The sequence below is a fragment of the Hemiscyllium ocellatum genome, chromosome 16 (assembly GCF_020745735.1).
Source record: "Hemiscyllium ocellatum isolate sHemOce1 chromosome 16, sHemOce1.pat.X.cur, whole genome shotgun sequence".
In the NCBI taxonomy this organism is placed as follows: domain Eukaryota; kingdom Metazoa; phylum Chordata; class Chondrichthyes; order Orectolobiformes; family Hemiscylliidae; genus Hemiscyllium; species Hemiscyllium ocellatum.
The window spans coordinates 13,399,654-13,423,971 of record NC_083416.1 but is presented as its reverse complement, the minus strand read 5'-3'; the positions used below and the strand labels follow the sequence as shown (position 1 = coordinate 13,423,971).

At 47.5% G+C, this 24,318-nt stretch overlaps 1 protein-coding gene across 1 annotated transcript; it reads left to right on the top strand.

The window, feature by feature from the left end:
• The first annotated feature begins 14,979 nt into the window (after window positions 1-14,979).
• On the top strand, window positions 14,980-17,149 carry LOC132823537 (G-protein coupled receptor 151-like). The gene has a single exon (XM_060837482.1). The coding sequence runs from the start codon at window positions 14,980-14,982 to the stop codon at window positions 16,231-16,233; it is 1,254 nt and encodes a 417-aa protein (XP_060693465.1). The 3' UTR covers window positions 16,234-17,149.
• Window positions 17,150-24,318: the final 7,169 nt, after the last annotated feature.

Genomic DNA, 24,318 nt, shown 5'->3' with positions numbered 1-24,318 from the left:
TGTTAATCCGTGGAACTTTCCTCCTCAGTTAGTGAAGGAGACAGAACCATTCACTATTTTCAAGGTTGAGTCAAATGGATTCTTGATGAATAAGAGAGTCAAAAGCTATTGCGGGCAGGAGGGGAAAGTGGTGTTGAGGCCATTATCAGCTCAGCTATGATCTTATCAAGTGGTGAAGCAGGTTTGAGGAGACAAACGGCCTTACTCCTGCTTTGAATTCATGTTTGGATCTTCTCCTGGCCAGCTTCCCACTGTAACCTTCAATAAATGTTAACTCATCCAGAACATAGATCTGATTATACATCAAGTCCCAATCACTTATCACCCTGTGCTAACTAACCTGCACTAGTTACCTGTATAAATACCTATATTTTACAATCTCAATATTGTTTGGAAGTTTTATAAACCACTGGTTAATCTCCAGCTCTGACCCATTCTGATCCTGGAAAAGCACAGCCGGTCAGGCAGCATCCAAGGAGCAGGAGAATCGACATTTCCAACATAAGCCCTTCATCAGCTCCTTGGATGCTGCCTGACCTACTGTGCATTTTCAGCACCACACTCTTCAACTCTGACCTGAAGCATCTGCAATCATCACTTTTTCCTCCTCACAGTTTCTAAAGGTTGTCAAAGTCTGTGAGGGACAAAAAGACTGCAGATGCTGGAATCCAAAGTAGACAAGCAGGAGGCTGGAGGAACACAGCAAGCCAGGGCAGCACCAGGAGGTGGTGAAGTCAACATTTCAGGTGTAACCCTTCTTCAAGTCTGTGAGGGGCTACAGAGTAGATTTATTAGCTCGCTACCAGAGACAAAAAAATTTAGATGGAAGACGTAAAGTCATTCGCCTCATGGTGGCAGTGGGGGGGGGGGGGGGGGGGGGGGGGGGTGGGCACCGCCTTGAAGGAAGTGTTCAAAATCAGTAAGGAACAACTCTTTCCATTGGCAGAAAAGTTGGTAACTGAAATATCTAAAGAATTATGGTGATTTCCTAAAGGACCACAGATGACATTGCGATTATTCGTATTTGGGAAATTGAATTGTGATGTAGAGGTAGATGTGGCCTTGGCTTTATTTCTGTATAGCAGACTTTTTTTTTGAAAAGGTCAGAAAGTTGTTTTTGAATAGGAGAGTAGAATATCATTTCCAACCAAACATGTACTTAACGTAAACGAAATTTGTTGATGAGATAATTTGTGAAGTATTTAGTAAATGGTGATGTTTTTGACTGACAGAACGAAAGGCCAGAAGCAGGTTGTGGGTCAGAAAACATCTCATTCTGGGAGAAAGGCCATTCCATTTTAGTAATGCCCAATCATTATTGGAAATAAATCTTCTGCTGCTTTAGCAGTCAAAGACTGTGGTGATGGGAAAGCACAGCCGATCAGGCAGCATCTGAGGAGCAGGAGAATCAAGGCAAGCCTATGCTTGAAACGTTGACTCTCCCAGTCCTTGGATGCTGCCTGACCTGCTGTGCTTTTCCAGCACCACAGTCTTCGACATTGATCTGCAGTCCTTACTTTCTCCTTGTTGCTTTAGCAGCCCTTAGTTTTCGTTTTGCTATGTTTAAATATGGCTACAGGTGTGAAATATATATTTATATTTCAGAATTTGGATTTTAGAATAAAGGCAGATGGACAGGGCTCTTTTCTGTGAAGGGTTTTTCTCAAAAAAAAGTTCAGAAAATCATGTGGAACTGGTGATCTATTGTGTCATTTTCAAGTAAGTATACAACCCCAGTCTAAAGTCTCACGCTGTATTAATGGATGGAATGTTTGCACTGCTGAGATTATAATAGACTAGAAAGTCATCAGGCATAGCTTTGACTTTAGAAGAGGAGATTCAAAGTCTTAGTTCAGAAGAATCATCCCTTCAGTTCAGTGGAACGGGTCACCAAAGCCAAAGTAGTTTAGTTTTTGGAGCTTCCAAGTCAGGAGAGTTGGATAGAAACCTTCGGATTGTTAGAATGTTTAGGTTATCAGATTTGAGAAACTTTCATTCCAGCAGATTTGGCAAGTGCTTAAATTTACAGCAGATGGAGCTGAAAATGTTTCATCTGATGTGAATAGGTAGCCAGTCAGACAAAGTGGTAAATGAAGCTTGGACTTTAATGCTATTGAGTATTTTGGCAAGTACAACAAATGATTGTGTACTTTGACGTAAGTACAATATGCAGACTGTGCAATAGTTAAAAAGACAATATTCAATGCTTATGAGCCTGTCCCTGAAGCTTAAGATTGAAAGCCAGGATGAGATGAAATAACCTACTCAGACATTTGCAGAATTTGCAAGAGAAAAATTAATGGTAATAAAAAAAGACTTTGTTGTGTTGATAAGGTAAGGATTTTGGTAAGTTAAGGTAAGTTAGTTAAAAAAAAACTCTCTTTCCTTTTTCATAACTTTGGTTTCAGTTTAGGTAAAGCTTAAGATTAAAAATGGCAAGCGATCTCGGACCCATTAGATTAGATTAGACTTACAGTGTAGAAACAGGCCCTTCGGCCCAACAAGTCCACACCCACCCGCCGAAGCGCAACCCACCCATACCTAACACTATGGGCAATTTAGCTTGGCCAATTCACCTGACCCGCACATCTTTGGACTGTGGGAGGAAACCGGAGCACACGGAGGGAACCCACGCAGACACGGGGAGAACGTGCAAACTCCACACAGTCAGTCGCCTCCAACATTGACTGTGATTCACTTAGTGTGAGAGGTCTAGATAAAGCAGAATTTGTAAGGAGCGTCCAGGAGGGTTTTCTAGATCAGTATGTAAATAGTTCAACTTGGGAAGGGGCCATACTGGAACCTGGTACTGGGAAATGAGCCCGGCCAGGTGGCTTAAGTTTCAGTAGAGGATTACTTTGGGAATAGTGATCACAATTCCATAAGTTTCAGAATACTCATAGACAAAGATGAGTGTGGTCCTAAAAGAAGAGTGCTACATTGGGGGGTGGGCCAACTACAACAAAGGAGCTGGGGAATGTAGATTGGGAGCAGCTGTTTGAAGGTAAAACCCACGTTTGTAATGTGGAAGGCTTTTAAAGAGAGGTTGATTAGGGGTCTTATACAAGATGATTAGGGGTTTAGATAGGGTTGACAGTGAGAACCTTTTTCCGCTAATGGAGTCAGCTGTTACTAGGGGACACAGCTTTAAATTAAGGGGTGGTAGGTATAGGACAGATGTTAGGGGTAGAGTTTTTACTCAGCGGGTTGTGAATTCATGGAATGCCCTGCCAGTAGCAGTGGTGGACTCTCCCTCTTTATGGTCATTTAAGCGGGCATTGGACAAGCATATGGAGGTTATTGGGCTAGTGTAGGTTAGGTAGGCTTCGGTCGGCGCAACATCGAGGGCCGAAGGGCCTGTACTGCGCTGTATTTTTCTATGTTCTATGTTCTATGATTAGAGTTCAGGGGAGATATGTTCCTGTGAAAATAGGGATAGAAATGGCGAGATTAGGGAACCATGGATGACAGATGAAATTGTGAGACTAGCTAAGAGGAAAAAGGATGCGTACATAAAGTGTTAAGGATTAAGGGTTAAGGAAAACTCCAAAGCTTTTATTCATATCTAAGGAGCAAGAGGGTAACTAGAGAAAGGGTTGGCACACTCAAAGACAAAGGAGGAAAGTTATGCGTGGAGTCAGAGAAAATGGGTGAGATTCTTAATAAGTACTTTGCATCGGTATTCACTGAGGACAAGGACATGGCGGGTGTTGAGGTTAGATTAGATTAGTTACAGTGTGGAAACAGGCCCTTCGGCCCAACAAGTCCACATCGACCCGTCGAAGCTCAACCCACCCTGACCCCATTCTCCTACATTTACCCCTTCACCTAATACTATGGGTAATTTTAGCTCGGCCAATTCACCTAACCTGCACATTGTTTTTGGACTGTGGGAGGAAACCGGAGCACCTGGAGGAAACCCACGCAGACATAAGGAGAATGTACAAACTTCACACAGTCAGTCACCTGAGGCGGGAATTGAACCCAGGTCTCTGGCGCTGTGAGGCAGCAGTGCTAACCACTGTGCCACCATACTGCCCATTTAGGCATAGATCTTTAATTACTCTAGGTGAAGTCGGCATAAGGAGGGAGGAAGTGTTGTGTATTCTAAAAGGCATTAAGGTGGACAAGTCCCCAGGTCCGGATGAGATCTATCCCAGGTTACTGAGGGAAGTGAGAGAGGAAATAGCTGGGGTTTTAACAGATATCTTTGCAGCATCCGTGAACATGGGGGAGGTCGCAGAGGACTGGAGAATTGCTCAAGTTGTCCCTTGATTATGAAGGGTAGCAGGAATAATGCAGGCAATTACAGACCCATGAGCCTAACATCAGTGGTAAGGAAGCTACTGGAGAAGATACTAAGGGATAGGATATCTACCAATTTGGAAGAAAATGGGCTTATCAGTGAAAGGCAGCATGGTTTTGGGCAGAGAAGGTCATGTCTTACAAACCTAATAGAATTCTTTGAAGACATGACAAAGTTGATTGGTGAGGTAAGGGATGTTCTAGCTATATGGATACAGATCTGGTTGGGCAACAGGAGACCAAACGTAATAGGGGAAGGGAGCTTCTCAAAATGGAGACCGGTGACCAATGGTGTTCCACAGGGATCCGTCCTGGGATACTGCTGTTTGTGATATACATAAATGATTTGGAGGAAGGTGTAGATTGTCACACCAACAAGTTTGCAGATGACACTAAGATTGGTGGAGTAGCAGATAGTGAAGGGAACTGTCAGAGAATACTGCAAAATACAGATAAATTGGGGAGTTGGGCAGAGAAATGGCAGATGTAGCATTTTTTAATCTTAAGCTTTACCTAAGTTGCCAAATGCAGACAAATGCATTTTGGAAGATGCAATTCAAGAGTGAACTATACAGTAAATGGAAAAGTCCTGGGGAAAATTGATGTGCAGAGACATCTGGGTTTTCAGGTCCATTGTTCGCTGAAGGTGGCAACGCAGGTCAGTAGAGTGTTCAAGAAGGCATACAGCATGCTTTCTTTCATCAGACTAGGTATTGAGCTCAAGGGTTAGCAGGTCATGTTACAGTTGTGTAAGAGTTTGGTTCAGCCACATTTGGAATACTGCATTCAGTTCTGGTCGCCACAATACCTAAAGGATGCAGATGCTTTGGAGAGGGTGCAAAGGAGATTCACCTAGATGTTGCCTGGTATGGAGGGTGCTAGCTATGAGAAAAGATTGAGTAGATTAGGATTATTTTCATTGGAAAGAAGAGGTTGTGGGGGGTCCTGATTGAGGCCTACAAAATCGTGAGAGGTATGGACAGAGTGGATAGCAAGGAATGTTTTCCCAGAGTGCGGGACTCAATTACTAGGGGTCACGTGTTCAAAGCAAGAGGGGAAAAGTTTAGGGGAGTATACGGGGAAAGTTCTTCATGCAAGGGGTGGGTGCCTAGAATGCGTTGCCAGCGGAGGTGGTAGGGGCAGGAACGATAGCATCATTTAAGATGTGTTTAGACAGATATGTGAATGGGCAGGGAGCAAAGAGATACAGATCATTAGAAAATAGGCGGTAGATTTAGACAGAGAATCTGGATTGGCGCAGGCTTGGAGGGCCGAAAGGCCTGTTCCTGTGTTATAAGGTTCTTTGTTCTTTGTTCTTATAAATAGATGAGATCTGTGGTTTTGATCAGATATAGAATACAAAACTGAGAATGTGACGGAAACGATAGCAAAATAATTCCAATATAGTATTCCAGTGAACATTAAGACCAGTTCAGATGAGTGTCAAGTCTCAATGAGCTGTGAAAACAGTAATGCTACTTCAAATAGATAGTTACATGAGGTGAGATGATCACAGGGGAATCCACAAGGAAATTGAAGAGCAGAAAATCTGAGGATGGAAGAAGTCTTTGTTTTAGGAAATGAACAGAAGGATACCAAAGTAATAATGGAGAAAAGCGAGCACCTAAAAGTGATCTAAGGAATAGCAGTTCTGAAGAGGGACCCAAAATGTTAACTCTACTTTCTCCCCACAGATGCTGCAATACCTGCGGAGATGACTTCAAAATTCAGTTATTAGACACAATGTTTGCAAATGTGAACAAAATGGGTGAAAGTAAGGATACTGAGGCTCACATATTTAGTTCATAATTGTTAATAGAAACGAAATAAATGGTTCCTGAATTGAAAGTTATATTAAACAACTTCTTCATAAATTGAGTCAGAATCAATATCTGAAGGTTATAATTTAAAAGGCAAAGTACTGGTGAAGAAATGCAAATCACCTTTAATGCCAGCTGATGTGAAATAGTTAGTAGCCCATCAAGTGGGAGTCCCATCTGAATGTATCAGTGAACTTTTATGAGTGGCTCATGGACTATCAAGAAACAAAGAAACTGTAGATGCTGGAATCCAAGGGTAGACAAGCGGGAGGCTGGAAGAACACAGCAGGCCAGGCTTCATCAGGAGGTGGGGAAATCGATGTTTTGGGTATAATCCTTCTTCAGTCCCGAAGAAGAGTTACACTCAAAATGTCAATTTCTCCACGTCCTGTTGTTGCCTGACTTGCTGTGTTTTTCCAGCCTCCCTCTTGTCTACCATGAAAAACCAATGGCAAGGCACTTAGTTATTAGGAAAATACAGGTTAAAATATTGAAACATTTTTGTAGTCTGAGATTTACGTAAAGATGTGGTGGAAATTTGCCAAATTCATCACACGTTGGGAAGCTCCAAACTTCAACTGAATCTGCATCTTTAATTCTGATACAAGCTTTTGAAGAAACATTTAGCAAGGTGTTAAGTGATTGTGTAGGAACTCCCACCTAAAAAATAAGTTACTCAATATTTTTTAACTATTGTGGATGTTTCAGCAAGATTTCATGTCTTTAGGAAAAATTAGACAAAAATGGTTGTGGAAACATTTGTATAAATTTGTCATTAGATATGTATTATCCAAAGAAATAATCTGATCAAGTTTTAAATTTCATGTCAGAAATATTTAAAGCAATAAGATAATTCATGCCTTTAGGTCACCACCCATAATCTCAAGGAACAGTGGAAAGATAGCATCAAGTTTAAACAACTATTATTGTGAGGAATGTGCTAATGATTGGGATAAAGGAATTCACTTGTTACTGGTTGTCTTTAGGAATGGTCTAATGATACCACCTTTGACTAATAACAGGGACATGAGGTGAAAAATGGGAAGCCTTCAGAAATGGGATAACAAGAGTCCAGAGAAAGGGTAAAAGGAAAGGCTGGTAGGTATAGAGAATGCCGGATGACTAAAGAAATTGAGGGTTTGGTTAAGGAAAAGAAGGAAGCATATGTCAGGTATAGACAGGATAGATCGAGTGAATCCTTAGAAGAGTGTAACGGCAGCAGGAGTATACTTAAGAGGGAAATCAGGAGGGCAAAAATGAGACATGTGATAGCTTGGCAAATAGAATTAAGGAGAATCCATAGTGTTTTTAGAAATAAGTTAAGGACAAAAGGGTAACTAGGGAGAGAATAGGGCCCCTCAAAAATCAGCAAGGCAGCCTTTGTGTGGAGCTGCAGAAAATGGGGGAGATACTAAATGAGTATCTTGCATCAGTATTTACTGTGGAAAAGGATATGGAAGATATAGACTGTAGGGAAATAGATGGTGACATCTTGAAAAATGTCCATATTACAGAGGAGGAAGTTCTGGAAGTTTTGAAAGGCATAAAGATGGATAAATCCCCAGGACCTGATCAGGTGTACCCTAGAACTCTGTGGGAAGCTAGAGAAGTGATTGCTGGGCCCCTTGCTGAGATATTTGTATCATTGATAGTCATAGGTGAGGTGCCAGAAGACTGGAGGTTGGCAAATGTGGTGCCACTGTTTAAGAAGGGCAATAAAGACAAGCCAGGAAACTATAGACCAGTGAGCCTGACCTCAGTGGTGGGCAAGTTGTTGGAGGAAATCCTGAGGGACAGGATGTACATGTATTTGGAAAGGCAAGGACTGATTAGGGATAGTCAACTTGGCTTTGTGCGTGGGAAATCATGTTTCACAAACTTGATTGAGTTTTTTGAAAAAGTAACAAAGAGGATTGATGAGGGTAGATGTGATCTATATGGACTTCAGTAAGGCGTTCGACAAGGTTCCCCACGGTAAACTTGTCAACAAGGTTAGATCTCATGGAATACAGGGAGAACTAGCCTTTGGATATAGAACTGGCTCAAAGGTAGAAAACAGAGGGTGGTGGTGGAGGGTTGTTTTTCAGACTGGAGGTCGGTGACCAGTGAAGTGCCACAAGGGTTGGTGCTGGCCCCTCTACTTTTTGTCATTTACATAAATGATTTGGATGTGAGCATAAGAGGTATAGTTAGTGGGTTTGCAGATGACACCAAAATTGGAGGTGTAGTGGACAGTGAAGAGGGTTACCTCAGATTCCAACAGGATCTTGACCAGATGGGCCAATGGGCTGAGAAGTGGCAGATGGAGTTTAATTCAGATAAATGCGAGGTGCTGCATTTTGGGAAAGCAAATCTTAGCAGGACTTATACACTTAATGGTAAGGTCCTAGGGAGTGTTGCTGAACAAAGAGACCTTGGGGTGTAGGTTCATAGCTCCTTGAAAGTGGAGTCACAGGTAGATAGGACAGTGAAGGTGGCATTTGGTATGCTTTCCTTTATTGGTCAGAGTATTGAGTACAGGAGTTGGGAGCTCATGTTGCGGCTGTACAGGACATTGGCTTGGGCCACTGTTGGAATATTGTGTGCAATTCTCGTCTCCTTCCTATCGGAAAGATGTTGTGAAACTTGAAAGGGTTCAGAAAAGATTTACAAGGATGTTGCCAGAGTTGGAGGATTTGAGCTATAGGGAGAGGCTGAACAGGCTGTGGCTGTTTTCCCTGGAGCATCAGAGGCTGAGGGGTGACCTTATAGAGGTTTATAAAATTGTGAAGGGCACGGATAGAATAAGTTGACAAAGTATTTTCCCGGGGTGGAGGAGTCCATAACTAGAGGGCATAGTTTTAGGGTGAGAGGGGAAAGATATAAGAGACCAAAGGGGCAACTTTTTCATGCAGAAGGTGGTATGTGTATGGAATGAGCTGCTGGAGGAAGTGGTGGAGGCTGGTACAATTGCAACATTTAAGAGGCATTTGGATGGGTATATGAATAGGAAGGGTTTGGAGGGATATGGGCCGGGTGCTGGCAGGTGGGACTGGATTGGGTTGGGATATCTGGTCGGCATGGATGGATTGGACTGAAGGGTCTGTTTCCATGCTGTACATCTCTACGACTCAAAGATATATTATTACAGGGATATTAATGAGAACATAAGTGTTTTTTTTATGATAGCCAAAGAAATAGTGAGTGTTTCTTTTAAAAAGAAGCAGAACAATTGGAAAATTAATCAGAAATTGAAAATCCATAAGTTGATCCTCCAGTAATTACACGGGAAAATATTAAGGTGCTTAAAAGATAAGGTGGAATAACACACCATTTTCCAGAAAAATATTAAAGCAAGATAAAGACTAATACTTATTCAACTCAACTTGTGTGGAGACCAGGAAAACCATCCTTTGTAACACACAATAATAATTTAGAGGATGTGTTACCATAAAACAACACCTTTACAGATTCAATCTAGAGAAGGTAGTTCAAGCGAGGGAAGAGATTCAGTTCATGATGGACAATGAGTCTTAATGGCTGGAATACATGTAAGGTGAAGGCTCTGAGACTTGAAGTGGCATGAAGACTCTGCATTGAATATCACTAAGTCAATGTGATAACAAACCCAGACTCATCATATTTCATGACAAACGGAATGCATTGAAAGAACTGGTTGTATGTGGTTTGTTACCAAAACTGACTTATTGAAAGGATCTTGACAAGTTCTGTTGACTGATATCGTGAAAGTAATCTCAGCTTTGTCACACCGGATGGATTTCATCAATGCAATATTGCGCTGTTCAGAATGGAAAAAAAAACCTCCACTAGCAACATTTCAGCAAGTAAATAACAAAGTTATTGAAAGATTAGCTAACTGTGTTGTTGACACCAAGGTGTGGGTTACATTTAGCAAGACATACACCGCTTAAATGAACTATTTGATCTATTGACAAGAGTCAATTAGATCATAAGTCTGGCAAAAAAGTGAACTTACCAAAGCAAAACTGACTCACTCGAGCGAAAGTCATGTAGCACCGACATAAAGCGTATTTTGCATCTAAGACAGAATGCAAAATGCTGAGATGTACTAACATTTTTAGCCCAGTATTATTCTCAAGTTATGAACTTTAAACGTTAATTCTGCTTCTCTCTCCACAGATGCTGCCAACCAGCTGAATTTGTCCTGAATTCCCTATAGTTGAATTTTCTATTTTACACTTTAAATTTTCAAATTGCCATAATTATGGCGTTTATTGTCTGTTGTTTTGTACAATAAACCTTATGCTATTATGTTTTCTTGCAAGTACATTGACAATCTCATTTGAATGCATTTGGCAATTGATCTCAGCTATGATCAAATAATAATTAAACTAAAGTTCTAGTCTGTCAGAATCGAGAGTGTGTGGTGCTGGAAAAGCACAGCAGGTCAGGCAGCATTCGAGGAGCAGGAGAATCGACGTTTCGGGCATAAGCCGGATGCTGCCTGACCTGTTGTGCTTTTCCAGCACTACGCTCTCGACTCTGATCTCCAGCATCTGCAGTCCTCACTTTCTCCTAGTCTATCAAGGCAGATTTCATTCTGAAATCTGGTTTGTCCAACATTACCATCAGAACAATATTTGACGCAGTGATTGTTGTGACCTGAAACACATTGGCTGAAATGGAGGTGGAAGAGGATTTAATAATAGCTCAAATATAAAATTAATTAAATGCAGAAAAAAAACAATGCTGCATTCTGGGGAAAGGCAAAGGAGCGGACAGATTGGAAACTTTTTTCACAAAATCATACCTGCTCTGCACCCATTGATTCTGCCAAATCTGCCCCGGTTTATCATCCCTCTCTTGTTTGCTGCTGCTTTTGATCCCTTTTCTCATCCCTGGTTTTAATTAGAGCTGAAAATGTGTTGCTAGAAAAGCGCAGCAGGTCAGGCAGCATCCGAGGAGCAGGAGAATCGACGTTTCAGGTATAAGTGAAGGGCTTATGCCCGAAACGTCGAATCTCCTGTTCCTTGGATGCTGTCTGACCTGCTGCGCTTTTCCAGCAACACATTTTTAGCTCTGATCTCCAGCATCTGCAGACCTCACTTTCTCCTGGTTTTAATTAGCCTTACCATTGGTGATCCTGCCTTCAGCTGCCTGGGGGCGAAACTCTGAATTCCCCCTTTAAACCCTGCTCTACAATTCCCCATAAATCTTGACCTAGCCCACCCCCGCATTCTGATTCCTTCTTATCCTTTAGCAACAGTTTTTGTTAACGGGATGAACCTGTGTTGAAGTGCTTTGGGAATCTTTTCACTCTTTTAAACGTGCTATATAAAGTAAAATGGTTGGAAAAAATCCAGCATATTAATATGCTTTGTATTGTGTTTATATTTTCTTGAGGTAAGACTTCAATTCAATCCTTTCATTATAACACTAAACAGACATCCCAGCAGAGAACTCTCTTGGTTTAAATCTGGGATTTACAAATAACACAGCAGGTTAGGCAGCATCTCAGGAATAGAGAATTCGACGTTTCGAGCATAAGCCCTTCATCAGGAATAAGAGAGAGAGAGCCAAGCCGGCTGAGATAAAAGGTAGGGAGGAGGGACTAGGGGGAGGGGCGGTTCCCAGGCGGAAGATGAGGCGCTCCTCCTCCAGCCGTCGTGTAGTTGTGTTCTGCCGGTGGAGGAGTCCAAGGACCTGCATGTCCTCGGTGGAGTGGGAGGGGGAGTTAAAGTGTTGAGCCACGGGGTGATTGGGTTGGTTGGTTCGGGCGGCCCAGAGGTGTTCTCTGAAGCGTTCCGCAAGTAAGCGGCCTGTCTCACCAATATAGAGGAGGCCACATCGGGTGCAGCGGATGCAATAGATGATGTGTGTGGAGGTACAGGTGAACTTGTGGCGGATATGGAAGGATCCCTTGGGGCCTTGGAGGGAAGTGAGTGTGGAGGTGTGGGCGCAAGTTTTACATTTCCTGCGGTTGCAGGGGAAGGTGCCGGGGGTGGAGGTTGGGTTGGTGGGGGGTGTGGATCTGACAAGGGAGTCACGAAGGGAGTGGTCCTTGCGGAACGCTGATAGGGGAGGGGAGGGAAATATATCCTTGGTGGTGGGGTCCGTTTGGAGGTGGCGGAAATGGCGGCGGATAATACGTTGTATGCGCAGGTTGGTGGGGTGGTAGGTGAGAACCAGTGGGGTTCTGTCTTGGTGGCGGTTGGAGGAGCGGGGCTCAAGGGCGGAGGAGCGGGAAGTGGAGGAGATGCGGTGGAGGGCATCGTCGATCACGTCTGGGGGGAATCTGCGGTCCTTGAAGAAGGAGGCCATCTGGGTTGTGCGGTGTTGGAATTGGTCCTCCTGGGAGCAGATGCGGCGGAGACGAAGGAATTGGGAATATGGGATGGCGTTTTTACAGGGGGCAGGGTGGGAGGAGGTGTAGTCCAGGTAGCTGTGGGAGTCAGTCGGTTTATAATAGATGTCTGTGTTGAGTCGGTCGCCCGAGATAGAAATGGAAAGGTCTAGGAAGGGGAGGGAGGAGTCTGAGACAGTCCAGGTGAATTTCAGGTCGGGATGGAAGGTGTTAGTAAAGTTGATGAACTGTTCAACCTCCTCGTGGGAGCACGAGGCAGCGCCGATACAGTCATCGATGTAGCGGAGGAAAAGGTGGGGGGTGGTGCCAGTGTAGTTGCGGAAGATGGACTGTTCCACATATCCTACGAAGAGGCAGGCATAGCTGGGGCCCATGCGGGTGCCCATGGCAACTCCTTTAGTTTGGAGGAAGTGGGAGGATTGAAAAGAGAAGTTATTCAGGGTGAGGACCAGTTCAGTCAGTCGAAGGAGGGTGTCAGTGGAAGGGTACTGGTTAGTGCGGCGGGAAAGGAAGAAGCGGAGGGCTTTGAGTCCTTCGTGATGGGGGATGGAGGTGTACAGGGACTGGATGTCCATAGTGAAAATAAGGCGTTGGGGACCGGGGAAGCGAAAATCCTGGAGGAGGTGGAGGGCGTGGGTGGTGTCCCGAACGTAGGTGGGGAGTTCTTGGACTAAAGGGGACAGGACCGTGTCGAGGTATTGGGAGATGAGTTCGGTGGGGCAGGAGCAGGCTGAGACAATGGGTCGGCCGGGGCAGGCAGGTTTGTGGATTTTGGGCAGGAGGTAGAAACGGGCGGTGCGGGGTTGTGGGACTATGAGGTTGGAGGCGGTGGATGGGAGATCCCCTGAGGTGATGAGGTCCTGGATGGTCTGGGAGATGATGGTTTGGTGGTGGGAGGTGGGGTCGTGGTCAAGGGGGCGATAAGAGGAGGCGTCCGCGAGCTGGCGTTTGGCTTCAGCGGTGTACAGGTCAGTGCGCCAAACTACCACCGCGCCTCCCTTGTCTGCGGGTTTGATGGTGAGGCGCCAAACTACCAAACGCCCTCCTAACCTGCAATCCTCTTCCTGACCTCTCCGCCCCCACCCCACTCCGGCCTATCACCCTCACCTTGACCTCCTTCCACCTATCCCACCTCCATCGCCCCTCCCCCTAGTCCCTCCTCCCTACCTTTTATCTCAGCCGGCTTGGCTCTCTCTCTCTTATTCCTGATGAAGGGCTTATGCTCGAAACGTCGAATTCTCTATTCCTGAGATGCTGCCTGGCCTGCTGTGCTTTGACCAGCAACACATTTGCAGCTGTGATCTCCAGCATCTGCAGACCTCATTTTTTACAAATAACACAAAAGTAAAAGAGACGCGGCACATGAAAACTTGTCTTTCAACATATTCACAACAATGTTTCACAAAGTGAGGCGCATTTATAAAAGTTAGAATGTAGAGCATTCGGTACCGGAATGAGCTGGTGACTACCGCCGACAACACAAAAATAAAGCGAAGGCGATATTGTGGGTGCCCGGTTAGGGGAAAGGTGAGAATGTGTTGCAGAGCGGTTCCAGGAACGAGAAACTTCAGTTATGAGGATAGATTGATGGAGTCGGGGACTGCTCTTCTTGAGAAGAAAGCTGAGAGATTTGACTGTTGTGTTCAAAACCATGAGCAGACTGAACAGAGTAGACAGGTGAAATTCCAGGAAGAAACAAAAATAAAGGCATCGATTTAAATTGACGTGAGGAAGGGCGATGTGAGAAAATACTTTCGTGAGTAGTTAGGGTCCGGAGTACAGTATGACGGGAGCTGGATTCAATTGAGACATTCAAAAGGATGATGACTTGGATAGCGTTGGAGGTGCCGATGTTGGACTGGGGTGTACAAAGTTAACAATAACACACCAGATTATAGTCCAACAGGCTTATTGGGAAGCACTAGCTTTCGAGCGCTGCTCCTTCCTCGGGTGGTTGTGGAGTATAATTTCGTAAGGCTTGGATAGAAATAGTGTGTGGGGATATGGGAGAAAGGCAGGGTGTCAGAATAATAAAATGCGTGCATAGGACACTGCTGATCACTGACCCCTTGGCGGTGGTGGAAATTGAATAAAGATTTGCACACCTGTGGTCTTTCAGTGTGTCTCACACCTACACACACACAAACACACACACACCATGGGGGGAGGCGAATAGAATGCTTGCGGACGCGATAGTCGAATGCAATTCTTCTGCACGCTAATCGTTGTGAAATGACGAGGTGCCTGACCACGTTAGAGATATTTTTGTGTTTGCAAATAGGTTAATCTGTAAAGATAATGCATGATTGATGAAGGAGGTAGGTGTTCGACTGCGTGTTAATTGGACCCCTGAAGCCGCGGCGTATTTATGAGATGACCCTCGGCGTGTGGAAGGAGTTGGCTGTGGTCGCTTGTCACTCGCTCCCCCGGCTGTAGCGGGGGGAGTGGGAGGGGGGGGGGAAGTGGCAGTGCTCCTGCCTCTGAGACAGGAGACCCACCGAGAGCTGAGGAGACCCCTTTCTGGGGGGAATGGAGCGAGTGGCGCTGCGCCTGGCGAACGGCAGCGGGGACGGGCTGCGCCTGGCCGGCGGCTCTCTGCCCATCGAGTCGCGGGGAGTGAGGCTGGCGCTGCCGGTCACGGTGGCGGCGGTGTGCGCGCTCGGGCTGGCCGGCCACGGGCTGCTGCTGGCCGTGCTGCTGGCTCACGCCCGCAGGGGCCGCTCGTCGCCGGCGCACGGGCTGCTGGCGAGCCTGGGCGCCGCCGACCTGCTGCTGCTGCTGCTGTGCGCCCCGCTGCGGGCCGCCGCCTGGTCGCGCCCCTCCTGGCAGCTCGGCCGCCTGGCGTGCCGCGCCTCGGACTGGCTCCTGCACGGCTGCCTGGCGGCCAGGGGGCTGAGCGGGGCGGCGCTGGCCTGGGCCGGCCTGGCTCATGTCAGCCGGAGCCCGCGGGCGTCCCCGGGGCGGCGCTGGAGGCTGCCCGCTCTGCTGCTCGGCCTCTGGGCGCTCGCCTTCAGCCTGCCCGCGCCGCGCTGGCTCTTCTCCGGGCTCCTCCTGCAGGCGCCCGGCCGGCGGCTCTGCGTCGCCCGCCCGCCCCCTGGCGGCTCCTTCGCCGCCCTCTACGCCCAGCTCTACCCGCTGCTGGCGTACGGCGCGCCGGTGCTGTGCAGCCTGGGCTTCCACTGCCGCGCTCTGCGCAGGTGGCGCCCGCGGCACAGCGGCACCCCGGCGGCGGGCGCCGCGCACCCCAAGCTGCGGAACCAGCGGCGCGGCCGGCGCCTGGTGGCCCTCTCCGGCTCCCTGAGCCTGGCGTTCGCCGCCCTCTGCGCCCCGGAGTGGGCCGCCTGGCTCTGGCCGAGGCTGCGCCCGGCCGCTCCGCCCGTCGCGCTCGCCCTGCCCGCCCAGCTGCTGCTGCTCGCCCTGGCCGCCCTCGACCCGCTGCTGTTCGCCGCCCTCTCCGGCGAGTTCCGGGAGGAGTTCCCCGCCCTCTGGAAGAGGCTGGCCTCCTGCCGCGGCTGCCGCCGGTCGAGCCCCGGGCCCCGGGAGTGCAGGGGGTCCGGGGACCCGAGAGAAGTCCCCGACCCCCAGCCCCAGCCCCAGCCCCGGCAAGAGAAGTCCGTCCAAGTGCCGGAGCCTGACCAGGAGAGCCCGGCCAGCAAGCCGACCAACCTGGTCCTCACCGACATGGAGCAGTTCTGGCACGACCGGCAGAACACCCCCGCCGCTGCACAGGAAGATCCCATTCCCTGGGAGCACCAAAGCGAGCCGCCTTGCCCCGAGATGTGATTGGAGCCGGGGTGCGGGGAAGGGACAGAGACCAGAGACAGAGAGGACTTTCGTTTCATCTTGATGTGATTTTCCCGAAGCTGGGTTTGACGGCCTTTGGCCCGGACTCCCGGGACTGGAACTGATCAGTTTTGGTGCGGCGGCACACCCCCCTTTGTTCCAGTGTCGACCCAACAAGAAATGCTGGAATTATCGCCATCCCCGAGCAATCTGAAACGTCTCCGAATCAATTGGCTGCAGACCATCAGGGGATCCGGGTGGACGGCGGGAGTCTAGATGGGCTGAATGTCCTTTGGCTGATTCGAGAGCAACTCATTAGGGAGCTGTGGAAGCGCGGAGCCCTGATTTACCACCCTGTGTAAATAAATACTTGTTGGAATGAATTGGATTTTGTTGTGAAAGTTAAATCCAGCTGGACAGGCGTGTTGTCCTTCGGTGTTTTATTTTCTGTAGAATTTGTGCAAAACGGCTTTTTGCAACAACGGGTGAAAGTTATCGTGGGGACCGCGGTGGGTCCTCGCCTGCATCACGGAATTATTTCCGAACGCACTCTCCCCTTTTAGCGATCCGTCTGTATTTTTTAACCTGCCCCAGTGTGTGGATACGGGTTTCTATGTCAGTGTCTGGAATTTCTCAACCGGTCTGAAACGTCCTTTGTATTTTGGTAATTTTAAATGGATGTGCTGAAGATGCAACTGTCCAGTAAAGGTCATTGTATGAATTGAGTTCCACTTTTTGTATAAGAATAGTTTCTGTCCGGATTATAACAGCATTGACGATGAGTTATTGAATTTTAATGTTGCCGAATAAGAAGCGATGTTTAATTGTAATTGTTTTTGCTCAGTGTCCGCGGTCCTGAAGTGTAAATATACATTATTTGTTACTTGTTACATAATAAATAGGTTTACAAAACGTTTATGCGATTATGTTACCTCCTCGATTTCAGAACGTTTCTTTCCCCCTGCAATAATAATAATATACTACACCAGCAGGTAAGTGTCTCCACAACTTACAAGACACAGATTAAGCGATAAAGTATTCGAGGTATTCCTCCATCGCAGACCTTCAGCAGACAAGACTAGTATTTTTCGTTATCGTACGAGAATTGCGATTTTGCTACTTGTCATGTTTATTTTGCGAAAGAAGTTTTCGTAAACAGGGGGATCCCGTCAGGGGCAAGTTTTTCTTTGGTCAGAAGTGAGTGAGTGTGGAAATGAAGTCAGAGGCTGCTGGAGAAACTCAGCCGGAGGGCAGCACCTCCCCAAAGATGCTCCCAGGTCTGAGCTCTCCCCAGGATTTTTGTTTTTGTTTCACATCTTCAGAATCCACAAGTTGTGTTTTATTTTGGACGTGTTACCTTTTGGCGGTCTTTTAGAAAAGTGTGATTTTAACGGCGCCGTTTTATATGCGCGACTTAACTGCGTTGAAGGCATGTTCCCACAAGAATAAAGTTGATTTGAAAATGGACAGGGGGGAGAGAAACGGAATGCTTTTCCCGAAAGAGGCGTGAACCAAAATCTCGAACGGTATCGACTAACCGCTTACAAGAATTCTCACGTTTCGTGAGTGATCTAATGCTAATTACAATCTTCAATAATTGCACACTTTCTGAATAATTATTTCCGAATAGATTTAGCCAAGAGGATGCATATATTTCAAAACTGCGGTAAGTAGAAATCTCCCACATGTTCATTCGGATAACGTGAATTATCACAGCATTATATCGTGTGATAAACCGCATCTTGCCGAAGGAGACGCAGACTCATCGACAACAGAAATTGGTGGAGAAATTCGGCAGGTCTGGCAGCATCGGTGCAGAGAAAGCAGACTTAACAGTTGGAGTCCAATGACCGTCGCCTCTGAAAGATAAAATGGATTTAACTTCCACAGGGTCGAGGAGAGAATGGTAAATTTGGGGTCAGGTTTCCTCCAGTTCATATATTGCTTTGTCTCTGTGGCCAAAGTGGGGGCTTGAATTTTCAATAATCGGGGCAGTGATAATACAAAACGATAGTCATCTAAAGCTTCTTTCATATCATTAACAGGAATTTTGAACAACGTCAAGTCAACTCGGTGGTTTGCTGATTAAAACCACTTCTTTCCAATCAACCAAATAAAACTGTACAATAATGCGACCTCTAAGTACTATTTGTCAGGACAATTATGGGAAATCATGACATTGAATCATTACAAATACTGGGCGAACTGATTTGAAGTGGGGAAAATGCTAGGGTCTATTATCAAAGATTTAAAAGACTTTAATGGGATAGGGGAAAACCAGCCTGGCATAGGTGTGGGTAAGTTCGCCAACCTGGGAAGTTGATTTGCAGACACTTCATCCCCTTTCTCAGTGACATCCTTAAAGCATTGGAGCCTCTTATGAAGCACTGCTGTACTGTGTCTTTTGGAGCTCATTTGGTTTCATTCCTGCTGCTTCCAGTTGCTCATTGCAGTGGTCCGTATATTGGGTCTGGGTCAATGTGTCTATTGATGGGTGTGTGCCAATTCTCTGGGTGTCCTCTGTTTGGCTTTTCCTGTTATCATTGTATTGTCCCAGTCAAATTTGTGGGTTTATGAAGTCAAGTACTGTTTGAGTATGTCACTAGGAGAATGAGAGAGAATCGGTGGATGTGGTGTATTTAGATTTTCAGAAGGCTTTTGATAAAGTTCATCATAAGAGGTTAGTGGGCAAAGTTAAATGGCATGGGACAGGGTGATACATTGACATAGCAGGAATTCGTTGATGGGCAGGAAACAGATAGTGGGAATAAATGGGTCTTTTGAGTGGCAGGCATTGGCTAGTGAGATACAGCAAGGATCAGCATTTGGACGTCAGGCTTACACAATATTGTTACCAAACAGACAGCTGAAACATATCAGCCTTCCTACCTCTATTCACATCACAGTGAAAGTGAATCAAAGACCCCCAATAGTTACTCACCACACTTTTGAATAACCAATCCCAGAGTTAATGAGTAGTTCCATCCAGACACTGACTTTATTTCTCAAACTAGTAAACATAACTATTTGTTAAATACAAAATAACTTTAACTGAGAAAAAATAAACAAGGTAAGCTTGCTAATGTTTATGCTTTAAATGAGAAACATTCCCACAAAAAAAAGACAACCACCCACCGTTAAGGGATAAATAAAACAACAAAACTGGTCCATTCACTTAAATGGGTTTTCACAATGCGTTGTTTCACAGACACAGATGTGGACTCTTGGTTGGTTTTCTGGAACTGCCAACTGGGATCATCTTCTTAGTTCTCTCAGGTAAAGGCACTTCGCACTCTGCTTTCTACTCTCTGTGTTTCCAAAAGGTGGTGTGCAAATTAGACAGAGCTTCCAACTCTTCATGCTGTCTTGTCAGCAGCCAAGTTCACTTAGAATAATAGTCATAGAGATGTAGAGCACAGAGACGGACACTTCGGTCCAACACGTCCATGCCGACCAGATATCTTAACCTAATATCCTAACCTAATCTAGTCCCATTTTTCAGCACTTGACCCATATCATTCTAAACCCTTCCTATTAATATACCCATCCAGATGCCTTTTAAATGCTGCAGTTGTACCAACATCCACCACTTTCTCTGGCAGCTTATGACATACATGCAAAACTCTCTTGTGTGAAAAAGTTGCCCCTGAGGTCTCTTATATATCTTTCCCCTCTCACCCTAAACCTGCACCTCAAGTTCTGGACTCCCCCACCCCAGGGAAAAGACTTTGTCTATTTATCCTGTCCCTTCCCCTCATGATTTTATAAATCTCTATAAGATCATCCCTGAGCTTTTGACGCTCCACAGAAAACAGCCCCAGCCTATTCAGCCTCTCCCTACAGCTCAAACCCTCCAGTCCTGGCAACATCCTTGTACAACATTTTCTGAACCCTTTCAAGTTTCACAACATCCTTCTGAAAGGAGGGAGACCAGAATTGCATGCAATATTCCAACAGTGGCCTAACCAATGTCCTGTACATCTGCAACACGACCTTCCAACTCCTATACTCAATACTCTGACCAATAAAAGAAAGCATACCAAAAATTTTTTTCACAATCCTATCTACCTGTAACTGTACTTTCAAGGAACTATGAACCTCAAAACAATTTTAAGAGTTCAGTTCTGGTTCCACCCTGATAGACTGTCCATTCACACTGCCCACTCCACCCTGCTAGGAGAAAGTGAGGTCTGCAGATGCTGGAGATCAGAGCTGAAAATGTGTTGCTGGAAAAGCGCAGCAGGTCAGGTAGCATCCAAGGAGCAGGAGATCGACGTTTCCATCATGAGCCCATCTTCAGGAATGAGGAAAGTGTGTCCAGCAGGCTAAGATAAAAGGTAGGGAGGAGGGACTTGGGGGAGGGGCGTTGAAAATGTGATAGGTGGAAGGAGGTCAAGGTGAGGGTGATAGGTCGGAGTGGGGGTGGGGGTGGTGGCGGAGAGGTCAGGAAGAAGATTGCAGGTTAGGAGGGTGGTGCTGAGTTCAAGGGATTTGACTGAGACAAGGTGGGGGGAGGGGAAAATGAGGAAACTGAAGAAATCTGAGTCCATCCCTTGTGGCTGGAGGGTTCCTAGGTGGAAGATGAGGCGCTCTTCCTCCAGCCGTCATGTTGCTATGGTCTGGCGATGGAGGAGTCCAAGGACCTGCATGTCCTTGGTGGAGTGGGAGGGGGAGTTGAAGTGTTGAGCCACAGGGTGGTTGGGTTGGTTGGTTCGGGTGCCCCAGAGGTGTTCTCTGAAACGTTCCGCAAGTAGGCAGCCTGTCTCCCCAATATAGAGGAAGCCACATCGGGTGCACTGGATGCAGTAAATGATGTGTGTGGAGGTACAGCTGAATTTGTGGTGGATATGGAAGGATCCCTTGGGCCCTTGGAGGGAGGTAAGGGGGAGGTGTGGGTGCAAGTTTTGCATTTCTTGCGGTTGCAGGGGAAGGTGCTGGGAGTGGAGGTTGGGTTGGTGTGGTTGTGGACCTGACGAGGGAGTCACAGAGGGAGGGGTCTTTTCGGAACGCTGATAGGGGATGGGAGGGAAACATATCTCTGGTGGTGGGGTCCGTTTGGAGGTGGCGGAAATGACGACGGATGATGCGATGTATATGGAGGTTGGTGGGTGGTAGGTGAGGACCAGTGGGGTTCTGTCCTGGTGGCGATTGGAGGGGCAGGGCTCAAGGGTGAAGGAGCGGGAAGTGGAGGAGATGCGGTGGAGGGCATCGTCGATCACATCTGGGGGGAAATTGTGGTCTTTGAAGAAGGAGGCCATCTGGGTTGTAGGGTATTGGAACTGGTCCTCCTGGGAGCAGATGCAGCGGAGACGAAGGAATTGGGAATATGGGATGGTGTTTTTACAGGGGGCAGGGTGGGAGGAGGTGTAGTATAGGTAGCTGTGGGAGTTGGTTGGTTTATAGTAAATGTCCGTGTTGATTCAGTTGCCTGAGATAGAAATGGAAAGGTCTAGGAAGGGAAGGGAGGAGACTGAGACGGTCCAGGTAAATTTGAGGTCGGGGTGGAAAATGTTGGTAAAGTGGATGAACTGTTCAACCTCCTTGTGGGAGCACGAGGCAGCGCCAATACAGTCATCGATGTAGTGGAGGAAAAGGTGTGGGGTGATGCCAGTGTTGCTGCAGAAGATTGGCTGTTCCACATATCCTACGAAGAGGCAGGCATAGCTGGGGCCCATGGCTACTCCTTTGGTTTGGAGGAAGTGGGAGGATTGGAAAGAGAAGTTGTTCAGGGTGAGGACCAGTTCAGTCAGTCGAAGGAGAGTATCAGTGGAAGGGAGGAGGTGTAGTCTAGGTAGCTGTGGGGGTCGGTTGGTTTACAGTAAATGTCCTTGTTGATTCGGTCGCCCGAGATAGAAATGGAAAGGTCTAGGAAAGGGAGGGAGGAGTCTGAGACGGTCCTTCCGCCGCCTTCGCCTCCGTGCCTACTTCTTCAACCAGGATTCTCGCCCACCCTCTGACGACCCCTTCTGCCTCCAACACAGCCCATCCACTTGGACACCCCGTGCTGGCCTTTTACCAGCCCTCGATCTCTTCATTGCCAACTGCTGCCGCGACATTAACCGCCTCAACCTCTCCACCCCTCTCACCCACTCCAACCTCTCACCCTCGGAACGTGCAGCCCTCCACTCCCTCCGTTCCAATCCCAACCTCACTATCAAACCGGCAGACAAGGAAGGCGCGACGGTAGTTTGGTGCACCGACATTTACACCGCTGAGGCTAAATGCCAGCTCGCGGACACCTCCTCCTACTGCTCCCTTAACCATGACCCCACCTCCCACCACCAAACCATCATCTCCCAGACCATCCATAACCTCATCACTTCAGGGGATCTCCCATCCACCGCCTCCAAACTCATAGTCCCACAAGACTGCACCGCCCGTTTCTACCTCCTGCCCAAAATCCACAAACCTGACTGCGCCGGCCGCCCCAAAGTCTCAGCCTGCTCCTGCCCCACTGAACTCAGCTCTGCACCTCAACACGGTGCTGTCCCCCTTAGTCCAAGATCTCCCCGCCTATGTTCGGGACACCTCCACCTCCTCCATGATTTTCGCTTCCCCAGTCCCCAACGCCTTATCTTCACCATGGACATCCAGTCCCTGTACACCTCCATTCCCCATCATGAAGGACTCAAAGCCCTCCACCTCTTCCTTTCCCGCCGTACCAACCAGCACTCTTCCACTGACACCCTCTTTTGACTGACTGAACTGGTCCTCACCCTGAACAACTTCTCTTTCCAATCCTCCCACTTCCTCCAAACTAAAGGAGTAGCCATGGGCACCTGCATGGGCCCCAGCTATGCCTGCCTCTTTGTAGGATATGTGAAACAGTCCAACTACCGCAGCTACACTGGCACCACCACCCACCTTTTCCTCCGCTACATCGATGACTGTATCGACGCTGCCTCATGCTCCCACGAGGAGGTTGAACAATTCATCCACTTTCCCAACACCTTCCACCCCGACCTCAAATTTATCTGGAACGTCTCAGACTCCTCCCTCCCCTTCCTAGATCTTTCCATTTCTATCTCAGGTGACCGAATCAACACGGACATTTACTATAAACTGACCAACTCCCACAGCTACCTAGGCTACACCTCCTCCCACTCTGCCCCCTGTAAAAACACAATCCCACATTCCCAATTCCTTCGTCACCGCTGCATCTGCTCCCAGGAGGACCAGTTCCAATACTGTACAACCCAGATGGCCTCCTTCTTCAAAGATCGCAATTTCCCCCCTGACGTGATCAACGAGGCCCTCCACTGCATCTCCTCCACTTCCCGCTCCTCTGCCCTTGAGCCCCGCCCCTCCAATTGCCACCAGGACAGAACCCCTCTGGTCCTCACCTACCACCCCACCAACCTCCATATACATCGTATCACCCGTCGTCATTTCCGCCACCTCCAAACGGACCCCACCACCAGAGATATATTTCCCTCCCCTCCCCTATCAGCGTTCCGTAAAGACCACGCCCTCCGTGACTCTCTCATCAGGTCCACACCCCCCACCAACCCAACCTCCACTTCCGGCACCTTCCCCTGCCACCGCAAGAAATGCAAAACTTGTGCCCACACCTCCCCCCTTACTTCCCTCCAAAGCCCCAAGGGATCCTTCCATATCTGCCATAAATTCACCTGCACCTCCACACACATCATCTATTGCATCCGCTGCACCCGATGTGGCTTCCTCTATATTGGGGAGACAGGCCGCCTACTTGCAGAACGTTTCAGAGAACACCTCTGGGACACCCGAACCAACCAACCCAACCACCCCGTGGCTCAACACTTCAATTCCCCCTCCCATTCCACCAAGGACATGCAGGTCCTTGGACTCCTCCATCGCCAGACCATAGCAACATGATGGCTGGAGGAAGAGCGCCTCATCTTTTGCCTAGGAACCCTCCAACCACAAGGGATGGACTCAGATTTCTCCAGTTTCCTCTTTTTCCCTCCCCTACCTTGTCTCAGTCAAATCCCTCGAACTCAGCACCGCCTTCCTAACCTGCAATCTTCTTCCTGGCCTCTCCGCCCCACCCCCACTCTGGCCGATCACCCTCACCTTGACCTCCTTCCACCTATCGCATTTCCA